We start from the raw sequence: 19627 nt of genomic DNA, 5'->3' as shown, positions 1-19627 counted from the left end.
TGTGTGTTTTACCTAATTGAAAACAGTTTTGTGTTTTTGTTTATCTCCTAGCTTTCCATCCAAGAAAGGAAGAGAAAAACTTTGAAACATTTATACATTGGATAGTAGGATGACAACCCTAAACCTAAAGTGAGCGAATCTGATGCCCTCAGAATAACAATAACAACACTAGAGTTATAAAATCTAAAGTTCTCAACCAAGACAGAGATATAAAGAAACAGGTTGGTTGGACCTTTGTTTGATTTCATTTGAATAGACAAAGTGGGGGTGATTAAAGATCTTCACATGCACTGAATGATTGAATGATTTAAAGAGCAATGCCCCAATATGATGAATCTCAAAAGATGTTCTTCATGTTTTGCATTGTCATGGTGATTCTTTTCATATACCATATCATGTGTTGTTAATGATGGGTCCATGACTCCATTTTTTTTTTTTTTTTTTTTTTTTTCGATAAATCCAACCGAGAACAAGAAGACCGAGGCATCCAAAATTTTTTTTTTTTTTTTTTTCTTTCCCATATACCCGAGAAAGAACATGAAGACCGAGGCAACCAACAAAAAATAATTTTTTTTTTTTCTTTCCCGGAATTTTTTTTTTTTTTCGAAATAGCCGAGAAAAAATATGAAGACCGAGGCATCCAACAAATTTTTTTTTTTTTTTTTTTTTCCTAATCTACCCAAGCAAAACAAATAGAAGACCGAGGCATCCAAAAAAATTTTTTTTCCCATGTACATTCAAACCCATGCACATATCATTTTCAAAGCAAAACGTGGGCCCCTTTTTTGCCAAACAGAAATTTATGGCAAGAGGGCCCTTGTATAGTTTGCTTTTCAACTGTGCAGAATATTTCCTCTGCTCTCGTGAAAGGTTTGCAACTATTTGCAGTGTTTGGATGTACTATTCAACATGTCAAAGGCATTTGCGTATCAGAATCAAAAGTACTGTTTGTCAGAATTAATTTTGTGAAATGGTATAATATTCCTGAATTTTCTTTGCAAGTAAATCCTAAATGCTGTTAGGGGCTTACTGTCATTTTGTCGTGATTACGTATAAATATTGAGTTACAAATATAAAAAGATAATTGTATCCCAATTATATAATTAAAATTTTGCACGATAGAATTTATGATTATTGTCATGAAGTTGAGTAGTAATATTGTTCTTTTGCACAATAGATTGAATAAAATGATTAGTGATGAGATATAAATTATCAAGTTTAACTGTTCGTGTGGATCATCTATCGTACTATTTTTCATCGTATTTAAACATTGTTTCAAAAGCATTTGTTATGTAGAAATATGATTTAGATATTGAAACTAAAAATAATTACATTGAAAAGAAATTTCAACATTGCTAAAACATATTTCAATACATTTGTAAATGTATTAAAACCAAAATTTAAATGCGTTAAAAATTCTTTAAACAACCTACAGTGAGAAAATATAATTTTTTTTTTCCTTGGTACTAAACCGAATTTAAGTAACATAGCATTTCATTCAAAATTTATGAAAAACACTAATTTATTGGACTATCAATGTAACTATACAGTAAGAATATGTTACATGTAAATATCATATATGATGTTCTGACTAAAATCAAAGAAACATTTCTAGCCATCCAAACAAGGTGGTACACTAAGACATTTGGTGCAAAAAAATGGTCCACTTTTCTACATTGATAAGGTGTTGTGTCCTTGTCACGACAGAGATCAACTTCTCATGTGTTGTGGAATTGATTGAAGCAATAGAATTGAGAAACCAGATGTCCAAAACTTAGCTTCACAGACACGTGTACGTTCAGATTTGAACCACTACCCAGTGGACCTCTGCTGCTAAATTAGAAATGTGATTGAATGGTGGTTGTGGTGTAAAATGTTGTGGAAGTGAAAAAAGACGCACCGACACAGATTGAAACTCCCCAAAGTCAACAACTCTCTTTTGTGAAACAAAAGTCTCTTCCGGATTTAACCCCACTTTGTTTGGGACCAAATTCGTTTGGAATTTGAAATTGAAGTAAGAAAAAATTTGGATTGAATTTGAATGAAATTCCATTTGTGTGTTTAGAACCATCTGAAATTCAATTATAAAAAAATACATATTTATTTTATCGTTTTGATCTTCTTAACCAGAATTGTAATATTATATTTTAGGTTCACTGGTGGTCGAAATTTAGGATGTGACTGGTTTAAACTATAGAGTCTGAATTTATTTTGGACATAATTTGGATAAAGATTTTAGTAATCTAAGAAACCGAATAATCAATTATGAATTTATCATATGAAATGATATTATTACGGGATTTGGGCTTGGCTGGGCTAACCCTTTAACCTGCCCAAGTCCCATTATGTTTTAATAAAAAGAAAGGCAAATTAGGTAACTTACAAATTTACAGCTAAACTAATTTACAAATCCCATTACTTAACCGTTATTATAAGCCCAAAACTCTCTCCATTTCAATTCGACATGGGACCGGAATTTATAACATTCTCCTCACCAAAAAATACTACGCTCTGGTTATGGTTTGAACCACCCTATTTGGTCTGATATCGAATAAGGGACTTCACTTGCTTTGCTATTAATTATAACAAACCAAACCGTTCATTTGACTCAAAAATTTAAGTTGATAGATATTGTTATTCATGTTTATAAGCTCAAGATCCCTTTCAAAACATCGGACACCCACCTCGTAGAAAACATAAAGAAAACTATTTTTGTAACCCAACAGCAATCCAATCTTAAAAAGGAGGACTCAAGCCCAACACAAACAATACCAACCAAGTATTGGCCCATCAGCATCTCCTCTAACCCAACCCACCCAAACATTCACCATCATCATCCCTTGTCCCCTCTCTCGAAGCTTGCACAGAGACCAAACAATCAAAATTTTCTGAAATTCTCCAAATGGTATTCTGTTTGCAAGCACCAATGGCTTCTTCAGTCCCTTGTTCATCATCTTCATCAGCTTCTCTTAGGAGTCGAACCTTTAAGACCCTTTGTACAATCAACAGTAGAAACAGTGCTAAAATTCCGATGCCTCCAGTGAGCCCTAACGACCCTTTTCTGTCGAACCTCGCTTCGGCCGCTGCAAATGCCCCGGAAGCATTTCTTAATCGGCCTACCAATTCCGACACGCCTCCGTATCTTGACCTTATGGGCTCTCCCAAGCTCATGGCTACACCTGCCCAGGTACAGTATTCTTCATCTCTCTCTGTCTCTCTCTCTCTATATATATCATTATATGTGTAGGCATAGGTATATGTGTGTGTCTGTGTATCTAGCTGTAATTGTATGTATGCATAGTTATGTGCATATATATAGTTCTGGCTATTATGTACGGTTAAACAACATTCTACTGATTTATATTTTACATGATAAGTGATTATGTGATTTTTATTACTTTGACTCTTGAATTACAGGATAGTTTGATAGAGTAATTAAATGCTTTTTTATTCCCTTCTTTTAATCATGTTTACTCAATAGTTGGAAATGGTGGGGATGAAATTTATGAAATCTGTGTATTTTTGGTCGGTTTTGGGCCTCGTAGAGCACCCAATAATCCACCGCCAGACATATAGTCCCCATTCCACATGCACCGGGCAATTACTGAAAAAAGTTTTTGGGTGGCCCCAAGGAGATTTGAACTCCTGACCTCTAGGATGTGAAGTGGGAGTCTTTTGAGTAGGCTATCCCTTTGGGATTATTTGATGAAATTTGTTTGCTTGATGAGTAATTCTTGTTTTTCTTTTGTTTAAAATTTATATCTTATTTTATTTTTGTGTTGCTTAAAATGTAGTTTCGTTTACGATTTTCTTCATTTTGTATCGTTTTCCCTTAATTTAATGTTCTTATTTTGTTTTCATATAATTTGTGTCTACTAATAATTTGTTGCATAATGTTTTTGTTGATATGTAAGTTGTTTAATTGGTGATGTTTTTGCTCTTATCAGGTGGAAAGATCCGTTTCGTACAATGAGCACAGACCAAGGAGGCCTCCTCCAGACTTACCTTCATTGCTTCTGCATGGTAGAATAGTTTATATTGGCATGCCGGTACGTATTGATCTATTCAATGCCATCTTCTTGGAATATTAGTACCATTTAGGGGGAAGTTAGTAGAAGGGAGGAAGAAACAAAGATTACATATTGTTGACTGTAGTGCAGTTTTATCATCTGAGGAATGAGAAATTATAGTTTCCCTATTTACGTGGCGAGCCAAGTTTTGATTGACATTGTAGAATACATAAGTGCGAAGATGATCAAATCTTTGACTATGAATATTTCCATGAGCTACCACTGGTGAGTACTTCACTTAATTAGAGAAAATAACTGTTAGATCCCATCAGGTGCTTTACTTAATTAGAGAAATGGGATTTTGGACTTCCATTCCTACATCTGTCATGTAATTATGTTTGCAATACATTATAAACATGTGCTAACTATATCAAAGGAAGTGATAAGAAAAATGCTAGATTTTCGTTTTAAGGCCTTACAGCTAACTCCTTAGGGCAGACCCAAACAGTGATCAAAATAATAGATTGAGTAGACTAATCAAGTGCTCACATATGTTAATAATTTCTGTATGTGGTTTATAATACACGAGCCTTGATTGATGTTGGGAAATTTCAGATGGCTCTGCTACCAATATTTTGTTCCTGACTATAGTATTGGCATACGTGTGATCAAAATGGAAGAGTTGGGGTTGTTAACTATAGCTGCAGAGGGAACAATTGCAGTTTTTTGGACCATTAACCAATTGCAGTTTTTTGGACCATTAACCAATTGCATAATGCATGAGATTTTGGTACCCTGGATAATGTAAGGTCTGTAATAAATGATAAATGTTTAAATTGAAAATCATGACATTATTTATGATTAAAAGATAAAACTCAGGGTAAACATATGAGATTGCCCTTTCTGTGACCTACTTTTGCGTGAATAGTGAATGAGGTCAATATAGTAGGTGTCACAGGGGTAAATTCTGAACACGAATCTAGTGCCCTGTGATGGCACTAAGCCAGAAATATGAACAACTTTTTCTGAATTTCTAACTTAGCTCAGCCAACTCACACTTACTACCTAGAACACACAGCAAGTAAAACACTCTCACACACAAGTATAGTTGTAAGAATGTAAAGACAATAACACCCACAAATTTACAGAAGCACAAGGCTTCCAACCTTTTACTATTATTCACAAAACAGTACAATGAAAGGCCTCAACTTGCAGAAGCATACAAGAGTCTCTCATAACACAACTCTGTGTCTCACTCTCAATCTGCTCTCACAACAGAACCCACATTAGCAATATATAGGCAAACTCTCAAAACCGCCCACAACTGCCCACTAAAGTGGTGGATGACACCCCCATCCACCCACAACTACCCACTAAAGTGGTGGATGACACCCCCATCCACCTAGGGTGATGTTGGCACCCACTAAGTGTGCCAACACTACATATGTAGTTGACAAGCCCAACTACTAGCTTGTTGGCATGTTCTGCTCATGCCACGTGTCCACAGGAAGTTGCACTCAGCATAGTGGAAGAAACCACCTCCAACCGCCTGTGTGTTGTCCTCTCAAATCTGTGCCACATGGATGGGAAGTTATTCAGCACACCCCCACTCCCCACATGAGTGGGAAGTGCTAGTAACTTCCCCCAACCAATTGAGCCCACTTAGTGGGAAGTGTAATTTCCCCCAACCAACTAAGCCCACTTAGTGGGAAGTGTAACTTCCCCCAACCACCTGAGCCCACTTGGCCATCTTCTGTAACCATAAGCATGTCTGAGTCCCCTGAGCCAACCTTGCACGCTGAGCCTTGCCTACGCCCACTGCCTTGTGCCCATGTCCCTGACTTGACTATGCCACACGTCCATGACTTGTGTGGTCCATGCTTTAAGCAACATCTGAGCCAACCTTGTGAACTTGGCCGTGCCAAGCCCACTAATCTACACCTACATATAAATGTTTCAAAGTGCACGGCATCCAAATCGAGTGTCGTCTGCGCCAACCATCTTCTATGGACTCAAGGTACCTCCCATAAAGATCCTGAGCCAAAACTCCAAGCTTCACTTTATCGCCATATTTACGAAAATGCCACTGGGCACCCCTAGTGCACGCTGATAGCATCCCATGGCTGTCAGGGGGCTTGTCAAGGTCCAAATCCCGTAACAGTAGGGTACTAGGGGCTATTAATATCGTGCAGACATAAAGTTATCTTGAACTTTCCATTTTAATTCATCCATCTTTTGTGTGGTTTCAAACACAAAAGTTTGATTTATTATGGGGGATCAGAAGTGAGCTATATTACTTGTAGTTTGTCCCCAAACAATGTCAATGGAAAAAATTATCAAAGTTGAAGAGTTGGTATTGGCTAAGTACATCAAAGTGGGGAAAATATTTAAATTTTTTAGTGCACCCTGCAGCCAATATTTGATAGAAAATTTGGTGCCAATCTGCACTGTGAAGACATGGACACCTCAATGAATGATAGAAGATTATATTGAGAATATTACCATTTTTATATGGATTACAAAGAAATTCCATGATAAGCATATTGTGCACTCCTTGTAACACCTCCTTGGCTGTGAATACTGAATGTGATTAGTTCCTTTGCAGTAAGAACTAAGTAAGTATTCTGTAGCTACCAGTGAACTTGTATCTCATTTTGTCAACATTCTAAGATAGGGTGTGAGGTTCGGCTTCCTTCTCCCCCGCCTTTTTGCTTTCTGGGCTCCTAAAAAAATAAAGAAACCCAAAATCAAAAAGAAAGAAAAGAAATTGGGTCATGTTTCCAGAGAGAATCATATGCGTTGTCATAGCTTTTTGGGTAATTTTGAAGCTGATTTTGATCATATCATATGCATTGTCAAAAAGACTTTGATCATATGCTTAAATACTGGAGAATCATGTGGTGTTGTTTTTCTTTTCTTCCCTCTCTCTATGTCTCTTCTTTTTAACATCTCATTTATTTAAAGGTTTTATGTCTTTTTTGCCGGATGCAATAAATTTAAGTTGTCAAAGGGAATTACTGGCCCTATATTTGTAGGGAGCCACACCTGATAGAACCATTTGGCTGCCATCAAAAAGAAGCATATGGTATAAACATCATGCGTTTAGGAGGCGAACCAATAAAGGGTGAAAAATAAAAAATGATGAACAATAATAATGAATGTTGTGACTATATTAATCTACGAGTGACTAAAAGATTAACTTCATATGTAAATAAGGAAATGATAACTTGTTGGTACAACTTGACAAGACACTGGGCCTAATTGGTGGTGAAATGCTGAAGCAGGTTGGTGAGGAGATAAAAGTATACTAGATACAGGACCTGTAAATTGCAGAAGTATTTGCAAAACCTTTTTTACATGAAAGAGGCATTTTTTCTGTCCTGGCAAATATAGCTCACACACCCAGTGTCCCTTTTGGGGACTTGAATCCTCAACCTTCCACTTTAGAAGGTGAGGAGATACCACTAGGGTATGCACCCTTGGTGGTATGTGAATTAATCATTTAAAAGCACCATTTTATTTAATTATTTAAATGTACAACAATTAGATTCTATGTTTTATTAGGTTGAAACATGTTATTTTTCATATTGCCTTCTTAGAGGAAATAGGGGAGAAATAAGAAAGTACATCCAAGACTGCCTAAAAAAAGGCTTTTGCTTTCCATTTTTTAAAAAAATTTATCTAGTTTTTAGCTTTACCACACAATTTGTATGAATTAAACGTTTTTTATTTATTTATATATATATATATCAGTTGGTGCCAGCGGTCACAGAGCTCGTGATTGCAGAATTGATGTACCTGCAATGGATGGATCCCAAAGAGCCTATATATCTTTACATAAATTCTACAGGAACAACTCGTGATGATGGTGAAACAGTGAGCCTTCTATTAGCTATATGAATTGTGCCTACTTCTTGGGTTCTCTGCTTAACATTTTCATATTTCATATTCAAATGCTGTTCATATGTAGTTTAAAAGATGGTTTTAGATAAAGCGTTGCATCCTTCTCTAATCCAATGCCATATTGTAATTGTTTATTTATTTGTAATCAATTTATATAATCATTGAAATGCATATATTTTCTAGCTACATTGCATGAAATAAGTAGCAATCTGTCTATGGATGTAATTTCTTACTGTACACTAAATATAATGAGTCTATATATCACTTATAAATAATAATAATAATTATAATGAGTCTATATATCATTTGGTCATTTTTCTATTTCCATCATAATTTAGTTGAATAGCTTCCTATAATGGCATATTCATTTGAATGTTGTCCTTGTCTAAATGCAGAATGATGATTTTTTGTTATCATTGCGTTATGTTTTTAATTAGTGTTCTTCAAGGGACTGATGTCCTTTTTCTTTTCTTGTATCATTACCCTAATTACGCTTATTCGAGCAGCTATTATAATGTTTGAGAAGTTGCAGAGGAAGAGAAGGAAACTCAGATTACGTTATTCAACTTTTATAAAACTTGCCCATAATTGCTGCTTTTTTTTCCCCCCACCTACAAATGCTGGATACTTCTCCTTGTAGACAATTTGTGATATTCTTTACTGTAGAAATTGACATCTATATTCTCCATGATTTTTTCGACGCAAAACAAGCTCAAACATGTACTAGGTGCTTGTCATCACATGCCATTGCATTCTTTCAGCTGGATTTTGGTCCTTTACCTGCCTAAAAGGATGAAACTGCTTCATGGGCACTAGATTTGCTTTTGAAATGGTTGGGTACTTCATAAATTCAACTTACAATAAAGTTTCCCCACTTTTTGTTAATCACTGCATTCAAACTTATTTAGCCCCAATTAGATTTATTTCTATGTCTTTGAGTTATTCGATGATATTCTCAGATTCTAATATATTTAGTCATGGCACTTTTGAGTGTTCACTTTCATGGCTTTAAAGGGTTCTCATCTTTCAGGTTGGGATGGAGACTGAGGGTTTTGCGATTTATGATGCTATGATGCAATTGAAGAATGAGGTAAACTTATATATAAATGCTGCCATCTCGAAATCTTTTGTATGAAGCATATACATGTACGGACCTTAATTTCATACAATTTAATCAATACAGTTTGTTAGTCTCTCAAAAACCCGACAATAATAAACAAAAACATAAGAGTTATTGGCACTTTGGGAAGTGACAACTATCTACAGATGTCTACTGGAAAATACACAGATGTGATAAAGGGTCATTCCTTACCCAGTGTCAGTTTTTTAATTAATGAAATTTTAAAAAATGAGTAAACAAATTTATGTTTTTGTAAGCTACACCAATAACATTTGACATGGGGAACCGATATGTTTGTTCTGGTCTCATGTTTCTAATTTTGGAATCCAGATAGTTTAGGCAAGTATGGTTGACCATATGCTCGAATTAACTCACGCACAAAATTGCATAAAAGCTAAATAGATGCAGACAGTACTTGCCATGAGGCATGGCCTGTATAATTATGGGCTTTACTTGCAGAACAACCACATTTTATGTTGTGGTATTGCATGCTATAAGAGAATCAATTGTTGATTTAGATTAGGCAAGTGAAACATGTTAGAACCTTTTATGTCATGAAGCTTTTTCTATGACACATGGTATGCATACCTTAAGATTTGACAAAAGGAAAAATGAACACTTTGGTTACATATCATGCATGTTAGGCAGATAGGAGTTTTTTAATTTATTCATACGTGCATGTATTTTACATATATATTGTTTACTATCAACTAGAGCTCATTTTCAGAGGACTACTTGACCTGAACGTAACCTATTTATAAGTAGTTTGTTCATGGATGACTCCTCTGCTGGCCAATTCAATTAGTTTTTATGTTTTTATAAAAATATAATTTTTATTATTATTATTTTTTTTTTTTTTTTAATATTATATAGATTTTAAGAAATAATGACAAGAGTTAGATCTATTCACAATTCATCCCTCCCAACACTTTTGATCAAGATAGATGTAATGGTCTTCCTTATTAATGATATATATGTATACAACAAAAGCAAAGTAAATGAGCTTTAGGGTCCTAAAATAAATTTGTCTATGGAAAATAAATTTGCATGCTTCATATTATGCCCCAAACAACCACAAGCAAGTTGGATTATTAACTCAAAAAGAATCAGCTACCAGCTCTAGTTATACACTAGTGACTGGATGAGTCACAAATGTATGATAAGTTGTTATTAGATATCTAAAGAGTTTCATGATCTTGATAGTTTAGTTCCATTTAATAAATAGTCACGTTGTGGTTAGATTATGAGACTGATTGAAATATTTGCTCTTTTTCTTCCCTTCCCTCCTCCCTTCCATATTCAGATCCATACAGTTGCAGTTGGGGCTGCTATAGGTCAGGCATGCCTCTTGCTTGCTGCAGGAAGTAAGGGAAAACGATTTATGATGCCACATGCCAAAGGTATTGTACAATTATTAGTTTAATTTGTGATTGTGAATTTCAGTTGTTCTACATCATCTTATATCCCATGTCACTTGGTTTCACTTGGATTTCGGTTCCAGCTATGATCCAACAGCCCCGTGTCCCTTCATCTGGGTTAATGCCTGCGAGTGATGTCCTTATTCGTGCGAAAGAGGTTAGTTAAAACTTTTTGTACCTTCCTAGCTTTCAAATGTAAGGTATTGTGACACTTTTCTAGTAAGTTAAGTGGTACTATCAACTATCTTTATAGCTTCTTAGCATTTGAATTTAAATATCAGTGACAGTTATGGTAATTTAATGACATAATCTGTGGAAAAAGTTAACTTGTATGGATATTCAGTGGTGACTGAATTGTACCCTTTGGTTGATAGTTATAGAGAGCAAGTCTGTATTAGCATTGTTCCTTCTTTTTCTTTGTCAAATTACAAAATTGCTATATTGTGCATGCATAAGTTAATAAGTTTTTCTTAACTTTCCAACTGCTAAAGTGTTGTTCCCGAATAGCATATATGAGCGAGGGATACAATCGAGCTCTTGCTCTGCTTCTTTCCTACCCATTGGTCAATATAATGTGTCTACCACCAAACCCCTTCTCTAACAATCCATGCTTACCTGGGGATTCAGAGTGTGATCTTCCAAGAAATGTGTAACATGTTACAACTATTTAATTCCAATTTCATCAAAGTGCATAAGTAAAATATCCAATATAGGTTCGGCATGAAATCCCCAAAAAATATACCTCAATAGCTTAGGCATGAAATCACCAAAAATAAATTATATAATACATCAGCTTTTCACTTGCAAATAACGCTGATACATTCTTCTAGGAATGGGGTAAAAAACTAATCCTAGACCGAGAGAAATGAAATGCCTTTGCTAGCCTGATCCGTTTCATTTCCATTACCTGAAAAAATACATAGGAGTGAGCTCGACGAATCAGTATGAAAATTGATTAAGGTCAACCTCGTTTGGTCATCGACTCATCAATGGAAGTGATCTTTTGTTTTTTGTTTTTTTTTTTTTTGTTTTTTTTTTCTGTCAATATATTTTGTTAGTTCATACTCAGTGCAAAAAGATAAAGGCCAACAGCTCACTCTGTCATTAAATTGTGTTTGGTAAATTATTCGGCTCCTTCATTAGCCTTTTTTTTTTTTTTTTTTATATAGGTAGCTCCTTCGTTAGCTCTTGCTTTAGTTATAGCTCCATTGTACTGTTGTAAGCCCTTGATAGCATGTTACTGATTAAGTTATGAATTATTATTGGTACTCCTATATAATCCCACTGTTTAGTTGTTTACTGGTCATAAAATATGCTTTTTAAAATGGGGCATAGACTATTTTTTCTCTTCTCTTGAAACATTTCCTTAGATCATAAAAGAGGCTTAGGTTTCCTCCCCCCCACCACTCTCTCACACATTTTTGATTATCTGGCATGAAGACTGTTATTACTCCAAATTTTCACACCTTTGTCCTCGTTTCCCTCTATTTTTATGAACTAATCTAACCTTGTCCAACCTTTCCTTCCCAACCCCTAGAAAAAATAATAAATAAAACATATATTTAAATGAATGAATAAAATAAATAGGAAAAAGCAAAAAAGGAAAATTTGCCCACTCCGACACCTGTTCCAGAAAACTTTGAAAAGCCACAACTGCAAGCAGCACTAATATATGCTTGATATAGTTTACCTTTTCAGGTGTTTTCAGACCAACCTAATTGCTTTTGCAGGTAATAATAAACAGGGACACTCTTGCCGGTCTCGTCGCAAAACACACTGGAAATGTGAGTATGATGCATCAATAGTGTTTCTTTTTTACTAATTACAAAAGGAGCATGAAATAGGTAGCACTCATTAAACAAATTGATACTTTACCAGTCTGTAGAGACTGTCGCTAAGGTGATGAGAAGACCATTTTATATGGATTCAACAAGAGCTAAAGAATTTGGTGTCATTGATAAGGTAAGTTGTCTATATATGCCACACATTTTCTTAGTACATAGTATTTTATGTTATGAATATGTTAAGACTTTGCTGAAATATTGTGGAATTCTTGGGATTCAGATTCTTTGGCGTGGTCAAGAAAAGATAATGGCAGATGCTGCTGCACCAGAGGACTGGGACAAAAATGCTGGCATCAAAGTTCTTGATGCAGTTTAAACTTTTTCAAGTAAAAAATCACACTGTATGTGAACTCACCATCTTTCTCACAATCTTTTTTAGCTCAACAGTGGATCTGTATATGGAAAATATGACCTGCACGTCATTTTTCACAACAAAGGCATCTTACTTGAAACTCTTGGAAAGATAATTCACTTTAAACAGATTAGCCCACGAATAGTTTAGAACTTTAGATATGGCTCTTTTGCGTTTAGTGTAATCACCAAAAGGCATGATGCAGTGAAGTGTGGCCCTTATGTGCTCTCCTACCATCCTGTTAAAGTCCTGCCATGTTACAAGAAGACAGAAATTTCAGTCAATAAGTGTTATCCTACTAAATAATTCGACCCTATTACCAACACGTACTTCACTCACTTGGTGCCTTGAAAAGCTTAAAGGTATATTTTGACGGTTGTGCGTCTTTTTCAGAATCCAGAACGACTTTAGTGAGATAAACCTCTAAACCCAAATCCCCGAGATTGATGATGAACTTTTTTTCAGGTGTAGTAGTACCCTTTCTCCAATTTCAGGTAGTAAATACCTGTTAGTGCAAGTTGAAACAGGGATTGCTAGAAAATGAGTCTAAGAACTGATTTAGTTGGACCATTTCTGGGCTACGAACGAGAATTTTATTCTATTTTTTGCCATTGTTATCTCTTATGTCTATACTGATGCACACTGTGTGGTTGAATCTGAATGTTTGTTTGCCATGTCAAGAGGAGATACGATTTGAAATATTAAGGAGGAAACTTCAGTGATGAAGCAGAACTCTTCTACCATGGTGTTTTGGTTGTTTTTATGACGTAACTTTTCTTTATTTATCTGGAATCATAGGATCACCACATTGTGTTTTGAATTTTTTATTATTATTATTATTATTATTTATTATGAACAGTTGATATCCACCATTCGATTTCACCTTCTTTCATTGGGTTATTTAAAATTTTTGGTTGAATTCTGTGAAATGTTGAATAAATCTGCAAATCTAATTAGACCATGCTAAATTCGAGTGTAGGATGTCAACTAGGGAAAGTCAAATGTGGTGGACTACTGTTCAGATTCTGTGGTTACAAGATGAAGTTCAATATTATTGAGGGCATATGGACTTGATGAAGAGCACTGAAAATGCAGGACCGAGATAGCTATCTGTTGTAACTTGTAAGCAAGAATTCATAATGCACTTTTTGGACCGACATTTGTTTATTTTCCGGTGTGGAAAAGGTTCTTTCTTTTTCTCCCTCCTTTATACTAAATAGCATGACAATGTTCTTATCGAACAAATAACGGTACATAAAGAGGGGTAATTGTACACAAGAAGTTCTAGGAAAAATGGGTTTTTAACCGCTAGCTATATCTCAAGTATGGCCATTAACATTATTGTTGGGTTGGACATATCCCTGACTCTGAGTTTCATTTATCATATACCCATTGAATTATTAGTTCAACCAAATTCTTCTTTCAACAAATTTTTTATTTTTATTTTTATTTTTATTTTTATTTTTATTATTATTATTATTTTTTTTTTGTAGTTTTGTGAATATGCCAATTGACAGTCCACTTCTACGTGGATCAAGTTTTGAGGGATTTGTTTAGAGGGGCTGTATTAAGGATGAAAAGAATTATGAACTAGATAGATGATGATAGGCCAAAGTAAGTCATCTTGGTGGTTGTTGAAAGTCATATTTCGTGAAGTTGCTTCCATGCACGTTAAGGCTCCGTTTGGTTACATGGAAATAGCAAGAAAAGAGAGAGAGAGAGGAGAATTTTTTGAACATTTGAAGTTTGGTTATGGGGATGGCAAATTCCCCATCCTAGTGGGTCCTGCCCCGTTGAGGGTGGGTTTGGAGATCTTTTTATGCAAACAAAGATGGGAATGGGGTAATTTTTGAATGCTGGGGCAGCGGGGGCGGGATAGGGTAAATTTGCCCTTTAGGGTCTACATTTATTAAAACATCCTTACATATTATGATATATTACTAAATTATAATAAGTATATATAAACATATTTCTGAAAATAAGAAAAATTATTTGTTAAAAAAATTATAGCTTATAGTAAATGGGGATGGGGATGGGAATTGAAGTGAAATTTCAAGCGGGGATGGAGATGAAAAAAATTATCGGAAATGGAGATGGGGAATGAGATTCCCGTCCTGCCCCATTGTCATCCTTATTTGGTTAGCAAAAGAATGGAAATTTTTGTGAGAAAATTACTTTCCATTACCACCTAATTACTTGTATAAAAATCGAAGAAATTTTTTGATTTCTTAAGAAAGTTTTATGAACTTACAATAATGTCACTTCTTTTATAGTAAGTTTCATGTCATTCAAACCATAAAATGGTAATTTTTCATAGTTTTTTTTTTATTTTTTATTTTTTAAAATATATAAATAAAAAATACATCGAAAATTTATCTTCCTTTCATTTACTTTCAATTTTTACTATTAATTTCTATTTAACCAAACAGAGCTTAAGGGCCTTTTGTGCAGCCAATACATTATGGAAAAGCAGCGAATTACTTTAATTTATGATGTTAACTATTAATACAATAAAGTTTTTTTTTTAAGTTTACTAATGCAATATTGATTAATACAGTTGTTTTCACCACTCTCACACACACACCCATCACCACTCCTAACAGTTCACTGATCACTTCCCTTGTATACACAATTAGTTCACCAAGAACAAACAAACCCTGTTTACAATATCTCTCACACCAGAACCCAAACTAGCAAGATAAAAGGTTTAAGAGGACAATTCAATTTAGCTTACATACACAGTAAATAGAGCTCCAAGTACTGCTGTACATGCTTTTGAAATCAAGTGGGTGATTCTTGTGAGGATACTCTGAATCAGGGGCGTGGCCGATGCCTGGCCCCGCCTAGCATTTTTTTTTTTTTTTTTTTCACAAGGCAAAAAGGGTTAGAAGTTAGATTAGTAGGTGCAAAGAGTCGAAGCCTGACACTTCCAAAATCCACTTAAGGCACTAAATATGGTTATTTTTTAATTTTTTTATATTTATAAGAAAATTTTTATATAATGTCCCCTAAAATTTTTAATTTCTAAAATTATATCCTAAATTTTTCTTTCTTTTCTTATGCTCTTCAAATTCCTTTCATTTCCTAAACAAAAAAAAAATTAAATTAAATTAAATTTTCCTTATTCAATCAAAATCTAATGGTTTCCTTTCACAGATCTCATCTTTTAAAAAAAAAAAAAAATTCTTTGTTTTGCACTTACGAATGATATATATAGCATGCAATTTTTTTTCTCTGTTTTTTTTTTTTTTTTTTTTTTTTTTTTTTTTTTTCTACTTAAAATTTTTTGTTTTGCACTTACGAATGATATATATAGTAAGCAATTTTTTTTCTCTTCTATTTATTTTAATTTAGTACTCTAATTTATGATGTTAATGTGTCTAATTTTCATGCATCACTTTCAAAATAAAAGATCTACAACTATATCCAATGAAACTATTAATTATTAAACAATATTTTAGTTCTTATATTGATCAAATACTTATATTTGTTATACTATTCATTAATTTAGTATATTTGCAATGATAACAATTTATATTTGTCATGTTCGTTAAATTATTATATTTTTTACACCGCGCTCCCCTTAATTGAAATCTTGGCTCCGCATAGAAGAATTTGAAGAATGTTGATATGAGATCCTGCTTCAGTGCTCAGAATGAGACAATTGCAGAAGACTTTTGACCTGAAAATTCTTCTTTTGATTATGTATGTTGTCCTTCTTTTTGATCTTTTGCTCAGATGCTACATAATTTCTCAAAGAATGTTCCAGCAACTAATGATATCATCTAGTTTCTCAATCATGATTTGTGTGTAAATCAATGTTGCCTTTGATCTTCACAAATGGAGCACCAACAACCTCTGTATTCAAGCATCAAGTTTATAAGAGTGGGTTTGACTTTCCAAGTCTTAAGAAATTCTTCAAGCAAAGACAACAATGTGGTCTCTTTATTTTCAAATTCTCTCTCTTTTTCTTCTACTGATTCTCTTTCAAGGATACTGATGGATGTATAATTTAAAAATCCATAATTAAGGGAAGATTACTAAATTAACACACTATTGAGATAGGCTTTGCAGATTACGATAAGGATTACAGATTGAGATAAACTTTACAGATTACGATAAGGATTAAAGATTGTGATAAGGATTAAAGATTACGATAAGGATTAAGTTTACAGATTACAATAAGGTAATTCTACGTGACATCTTAACCTAAGCCCTATAAAAAAGGCGGGGGAATCAACGTTTTGAGGTACGTAATAAACCCTAACTCAATTTCTCGATTTCTCCAGGGAGATTATCATTCACACTGACTTGTTCGTCGGAGCCTACTCCACCGGTAACACACCGGTGTTCGTAGGATCACTTTTTCTTCTCTTTATTCAGGAAGTCAGATCAGATCCAGGTTGCGGAACATCCATCATCAACAGTTGGCGCCGTCTGTGGGAACGATTTTAGTTCTCTAAATAAAGTATGGTTCGATTGCGATCTAGTCCGGTTGCTGGCGAATACGAAGCATTGCAAACTTCTGATCAAGGGGACTCGACGAGACAACCCCCCGCCCTCCCAAACGATCAGGAACGCGTCACAGCGTTGGAACAACAGGTTTAAACCCTAAATAAGGGAATGAACCAATTAGTCCAGAAAAATTCAATGATTCTACAACGCTTAACCGCCCTTAATGAGGTGGAGAATAATGAAGTACCCAAGAATGACTGCCGTAGGATTGACAACGACGCTGAGCTTAGTCAAATAGGGGGTCAACAGATAAGCCATCACCATCGGTCTCTTGAACGGAATAATACCAGGCTCCGTGCAGGTACCTCTGGTTGTGTTGGTGATAAGACTGAAGACGTCACTTATTTCAATCTGTAGATGCAAGATCTGAGAACTAGGGTCAAAGACATCATGCAAGCAATGAAAGGGAAGGGCCAGGCCACAGTGAACGATCTGGTACAGAAGACCAACCTAGCATTTAGCCTCGCTGTTATGTTATGAGTTGTCCTCTACCTAGCAAATTTAATATGCCAACTCTTGAGAGCTTCGATGGGACGCGGGACCCTCTCGATCATTTGGAGACCTACAGCCAACTCTTGAGAGCTTTGATGGGACGCGGGACCCTCTCGATCATTTGGAGGCCTACAAAGCTCTTATGTATTTGCAAGTCGTACCGGATGAGATTATGTGCAGGGCTTTCCCTACCACACTAAAGGGTTGGGCTTGTCCTTGGTTCAATAAATTAAAGCCAGACTCCATTGAAATCTTTAATGAGTTGAGCAAACAATTCATTGGACACTTCATCGCTGGGCAGAGGCATAGGAGACAGCAACACACTTATTGAATGTGAAACAGCAGAAGGGAAAGCCTCTCCGTGGTTACATAAGTCGTTTTAACGCTGATATGCTGCAGGTAGAAGAGGTGGACGACAAGGTTGCCCTCACAGCCTTTATGGGAGGACTACAGACTTCTAAGTTCCTATTTTCCTTATCAAAAGAAGCCCCTACAAGCATGACAGAGTTGATGGTTAGAGCATGGAAGCACATGAACGCTGAGGATGCTATGAATGCACAAAAAAACAAAGATGGTGAAGATAAGAGGTCGGAGAAGAAGAGGCCAGCACCTAACACTAGGGAGGAAAAGGAATCGAAGTACAAGAAATTCTCAAACAACCAGGCTGACAGATCGTTTCGCCGCCCAGTGAGCCCAGGCAGGTATAACAACTATACCCCCTAAATACATCTGTAGATCAAGTCTTTCTGCAGATTCAAGATGACGCATCATTGAAATGGCCCCCAAAGCTAAAAGCTGATCCAACAAAGAGGTCTCTAGGTAAATACTGTAGGTTTTACCGGGACCATGGACATAACACAGAAGATAGTTTCGACCTCAAAAACCAGATCGAGAACCTTGTTCGTAAAGGTCATTTATGCAAATTCACAACTGAAAATGGAAAAGGAGGCTCCAACCCAGCCTGGGAGGGCCGAGATGATCGCCCTCCTCAACACCAACCAATGGGTGAGATCAAAGTTATATCGGGTGGCTTCGCTGGTGGTGGTGAGACGAGTTCGGCTCAGAGGGCTCATGCTAGGAGTATTCGGAGTTTTTCAGAGGTGAATGAAGTTGGAATGACAAGTCCTCCAACAAAATTACCTCGAGTTGAGGAGCCGGTTATAACCTTTTCTGAAGAAGATGACAAGGGAATTCACCAGCCCCATGATGACTCCCTGGGCATACGAGAAATTGAAAATTGGCCGAGAGAAGCTCCGACCCATGAAATCACCACTGGTGGGATTTTCAGGCGATAAAGTACATCCACTGGGGACAGTTACCCTTCCAGTTACTGCATAAGCCAATCCAAAGCAGGTCACTGTAATGGTGGACTTTGTAGTGGTGGACTGCCTATCATCATACAATATTATCCTGGGGAGGACAACATTGAATGCCATGAAAGCAATCACGTCCACTTACCATCTCCTGATGTGCTTCCCAACTGAATATGGTATGGGCGAGCTAAGAGGGGACCAAATAATGGCTCGCGAATGTTATATCGCCTCTCTTAGAAAAACAAAATCGTAAGAGGCATTTACGATTGAAGGGCTGGAAGGGAAAGATAGACCAGACTTTCATAGAGCGGAACCTACAGAGGAGCTAGAAGAAGTCATCCTTGGTGACGGTGAGCCCGAGAAAAAAGTGAGTATAGGGTCTTTACTCCCCCCAGGTATCAAAGATAAACTTACTCAATTCTTCAGGAAGAATTGAGACGTATTTACATGGGTCCATAAAGACATGCCGGGTATAGACCCCACTATCATGGAGCATCGCTTAAATGTAAATCCTGACTTTAAACCTGTCAGACAAAAGAGGGGGACTTTCGTTCCAGAAAGGAATCAGGCTATATCAGAAGAGGTGGAAAAGCTCTTAAAAGTCAACTTTATTCAAGAGGTGTACTACCCCGACTGGCTGGAAAATGTGGTCTTAGTGAA

At 35.8% G+C, this 19627-nt stretch overlaps 2 protein-coding genes across 2 annotated transcripts; both read left to right on the top strand.

Annotated features, from left to right (window-relative positions):
* Positions 1-2824: 2824 nt before the first annotated feature.
* LOC132299664 (ATP-dependent Clp protease proteolytic subunit-related protein 3, chloroplastic) lies at positions 2825-14061 on the top strand. Its single transcript, XM_059796418.1, has 10 exons — positions 2825-3187; positions 3948-4049; positions 7764-7886; positions 8944-9003; positions 10337-10433; positions 10535-10608; positions 12182-12235; positions 12330-12413; positions 12516-12636; positions 13627-14061. Exons 1-9 carry the CDS (start codon positions 2903-2905, stop codon positions 12609-12611), a joined length of 975 nt encoding a protein of 324 aa, XP_059652401.1. The 5' UTR covers positions 2825-2902; the 3' UTR covers positions 12612-12636; positions 13627-14061.
* Positions 14062-17117: 3056 nt separating this feature from the next.
* On the top strand, positions 17118-18949 carry LOC132301157 (uncharacterized). Its single transcript, XM_059798432.1, has 4 exons — positions 17118-17249; positions 17520-17597; positions 18054-18341; positions 18407-18949. Exons 1-4 carry the CDS (start codon positions 17118-17120, stop codon positions 18947-18949), a joined length of 1041 nt encoding a protein of 346 aa, XP_059654415.1.
* Positions 18950-19627: the final 678 nt, after the last annotated feature.

Source organism: Cornus florida, unplaced genomic scaffold (assembly GCF_030987335.1).
Source record: "Cornus florida cultivar Cherokee Brave unplaced genomic scaffold, ASM3098733v1 CherokeeBrave_3.0.0_Hap2_Chr03, whole genome shotgun sequence".
Lineage (NCBI taxonomy): Eukaryota > Viridiplantae > Streptophyta > Magnoliopsida > Cornales > Cornaceae > Cornus > Cornus florida.
The sequence above is the reverse complement of the archived record's forward strand: the minus strand, read 5'-3'. Positions and strand labels throughout refer to the sequence as shown.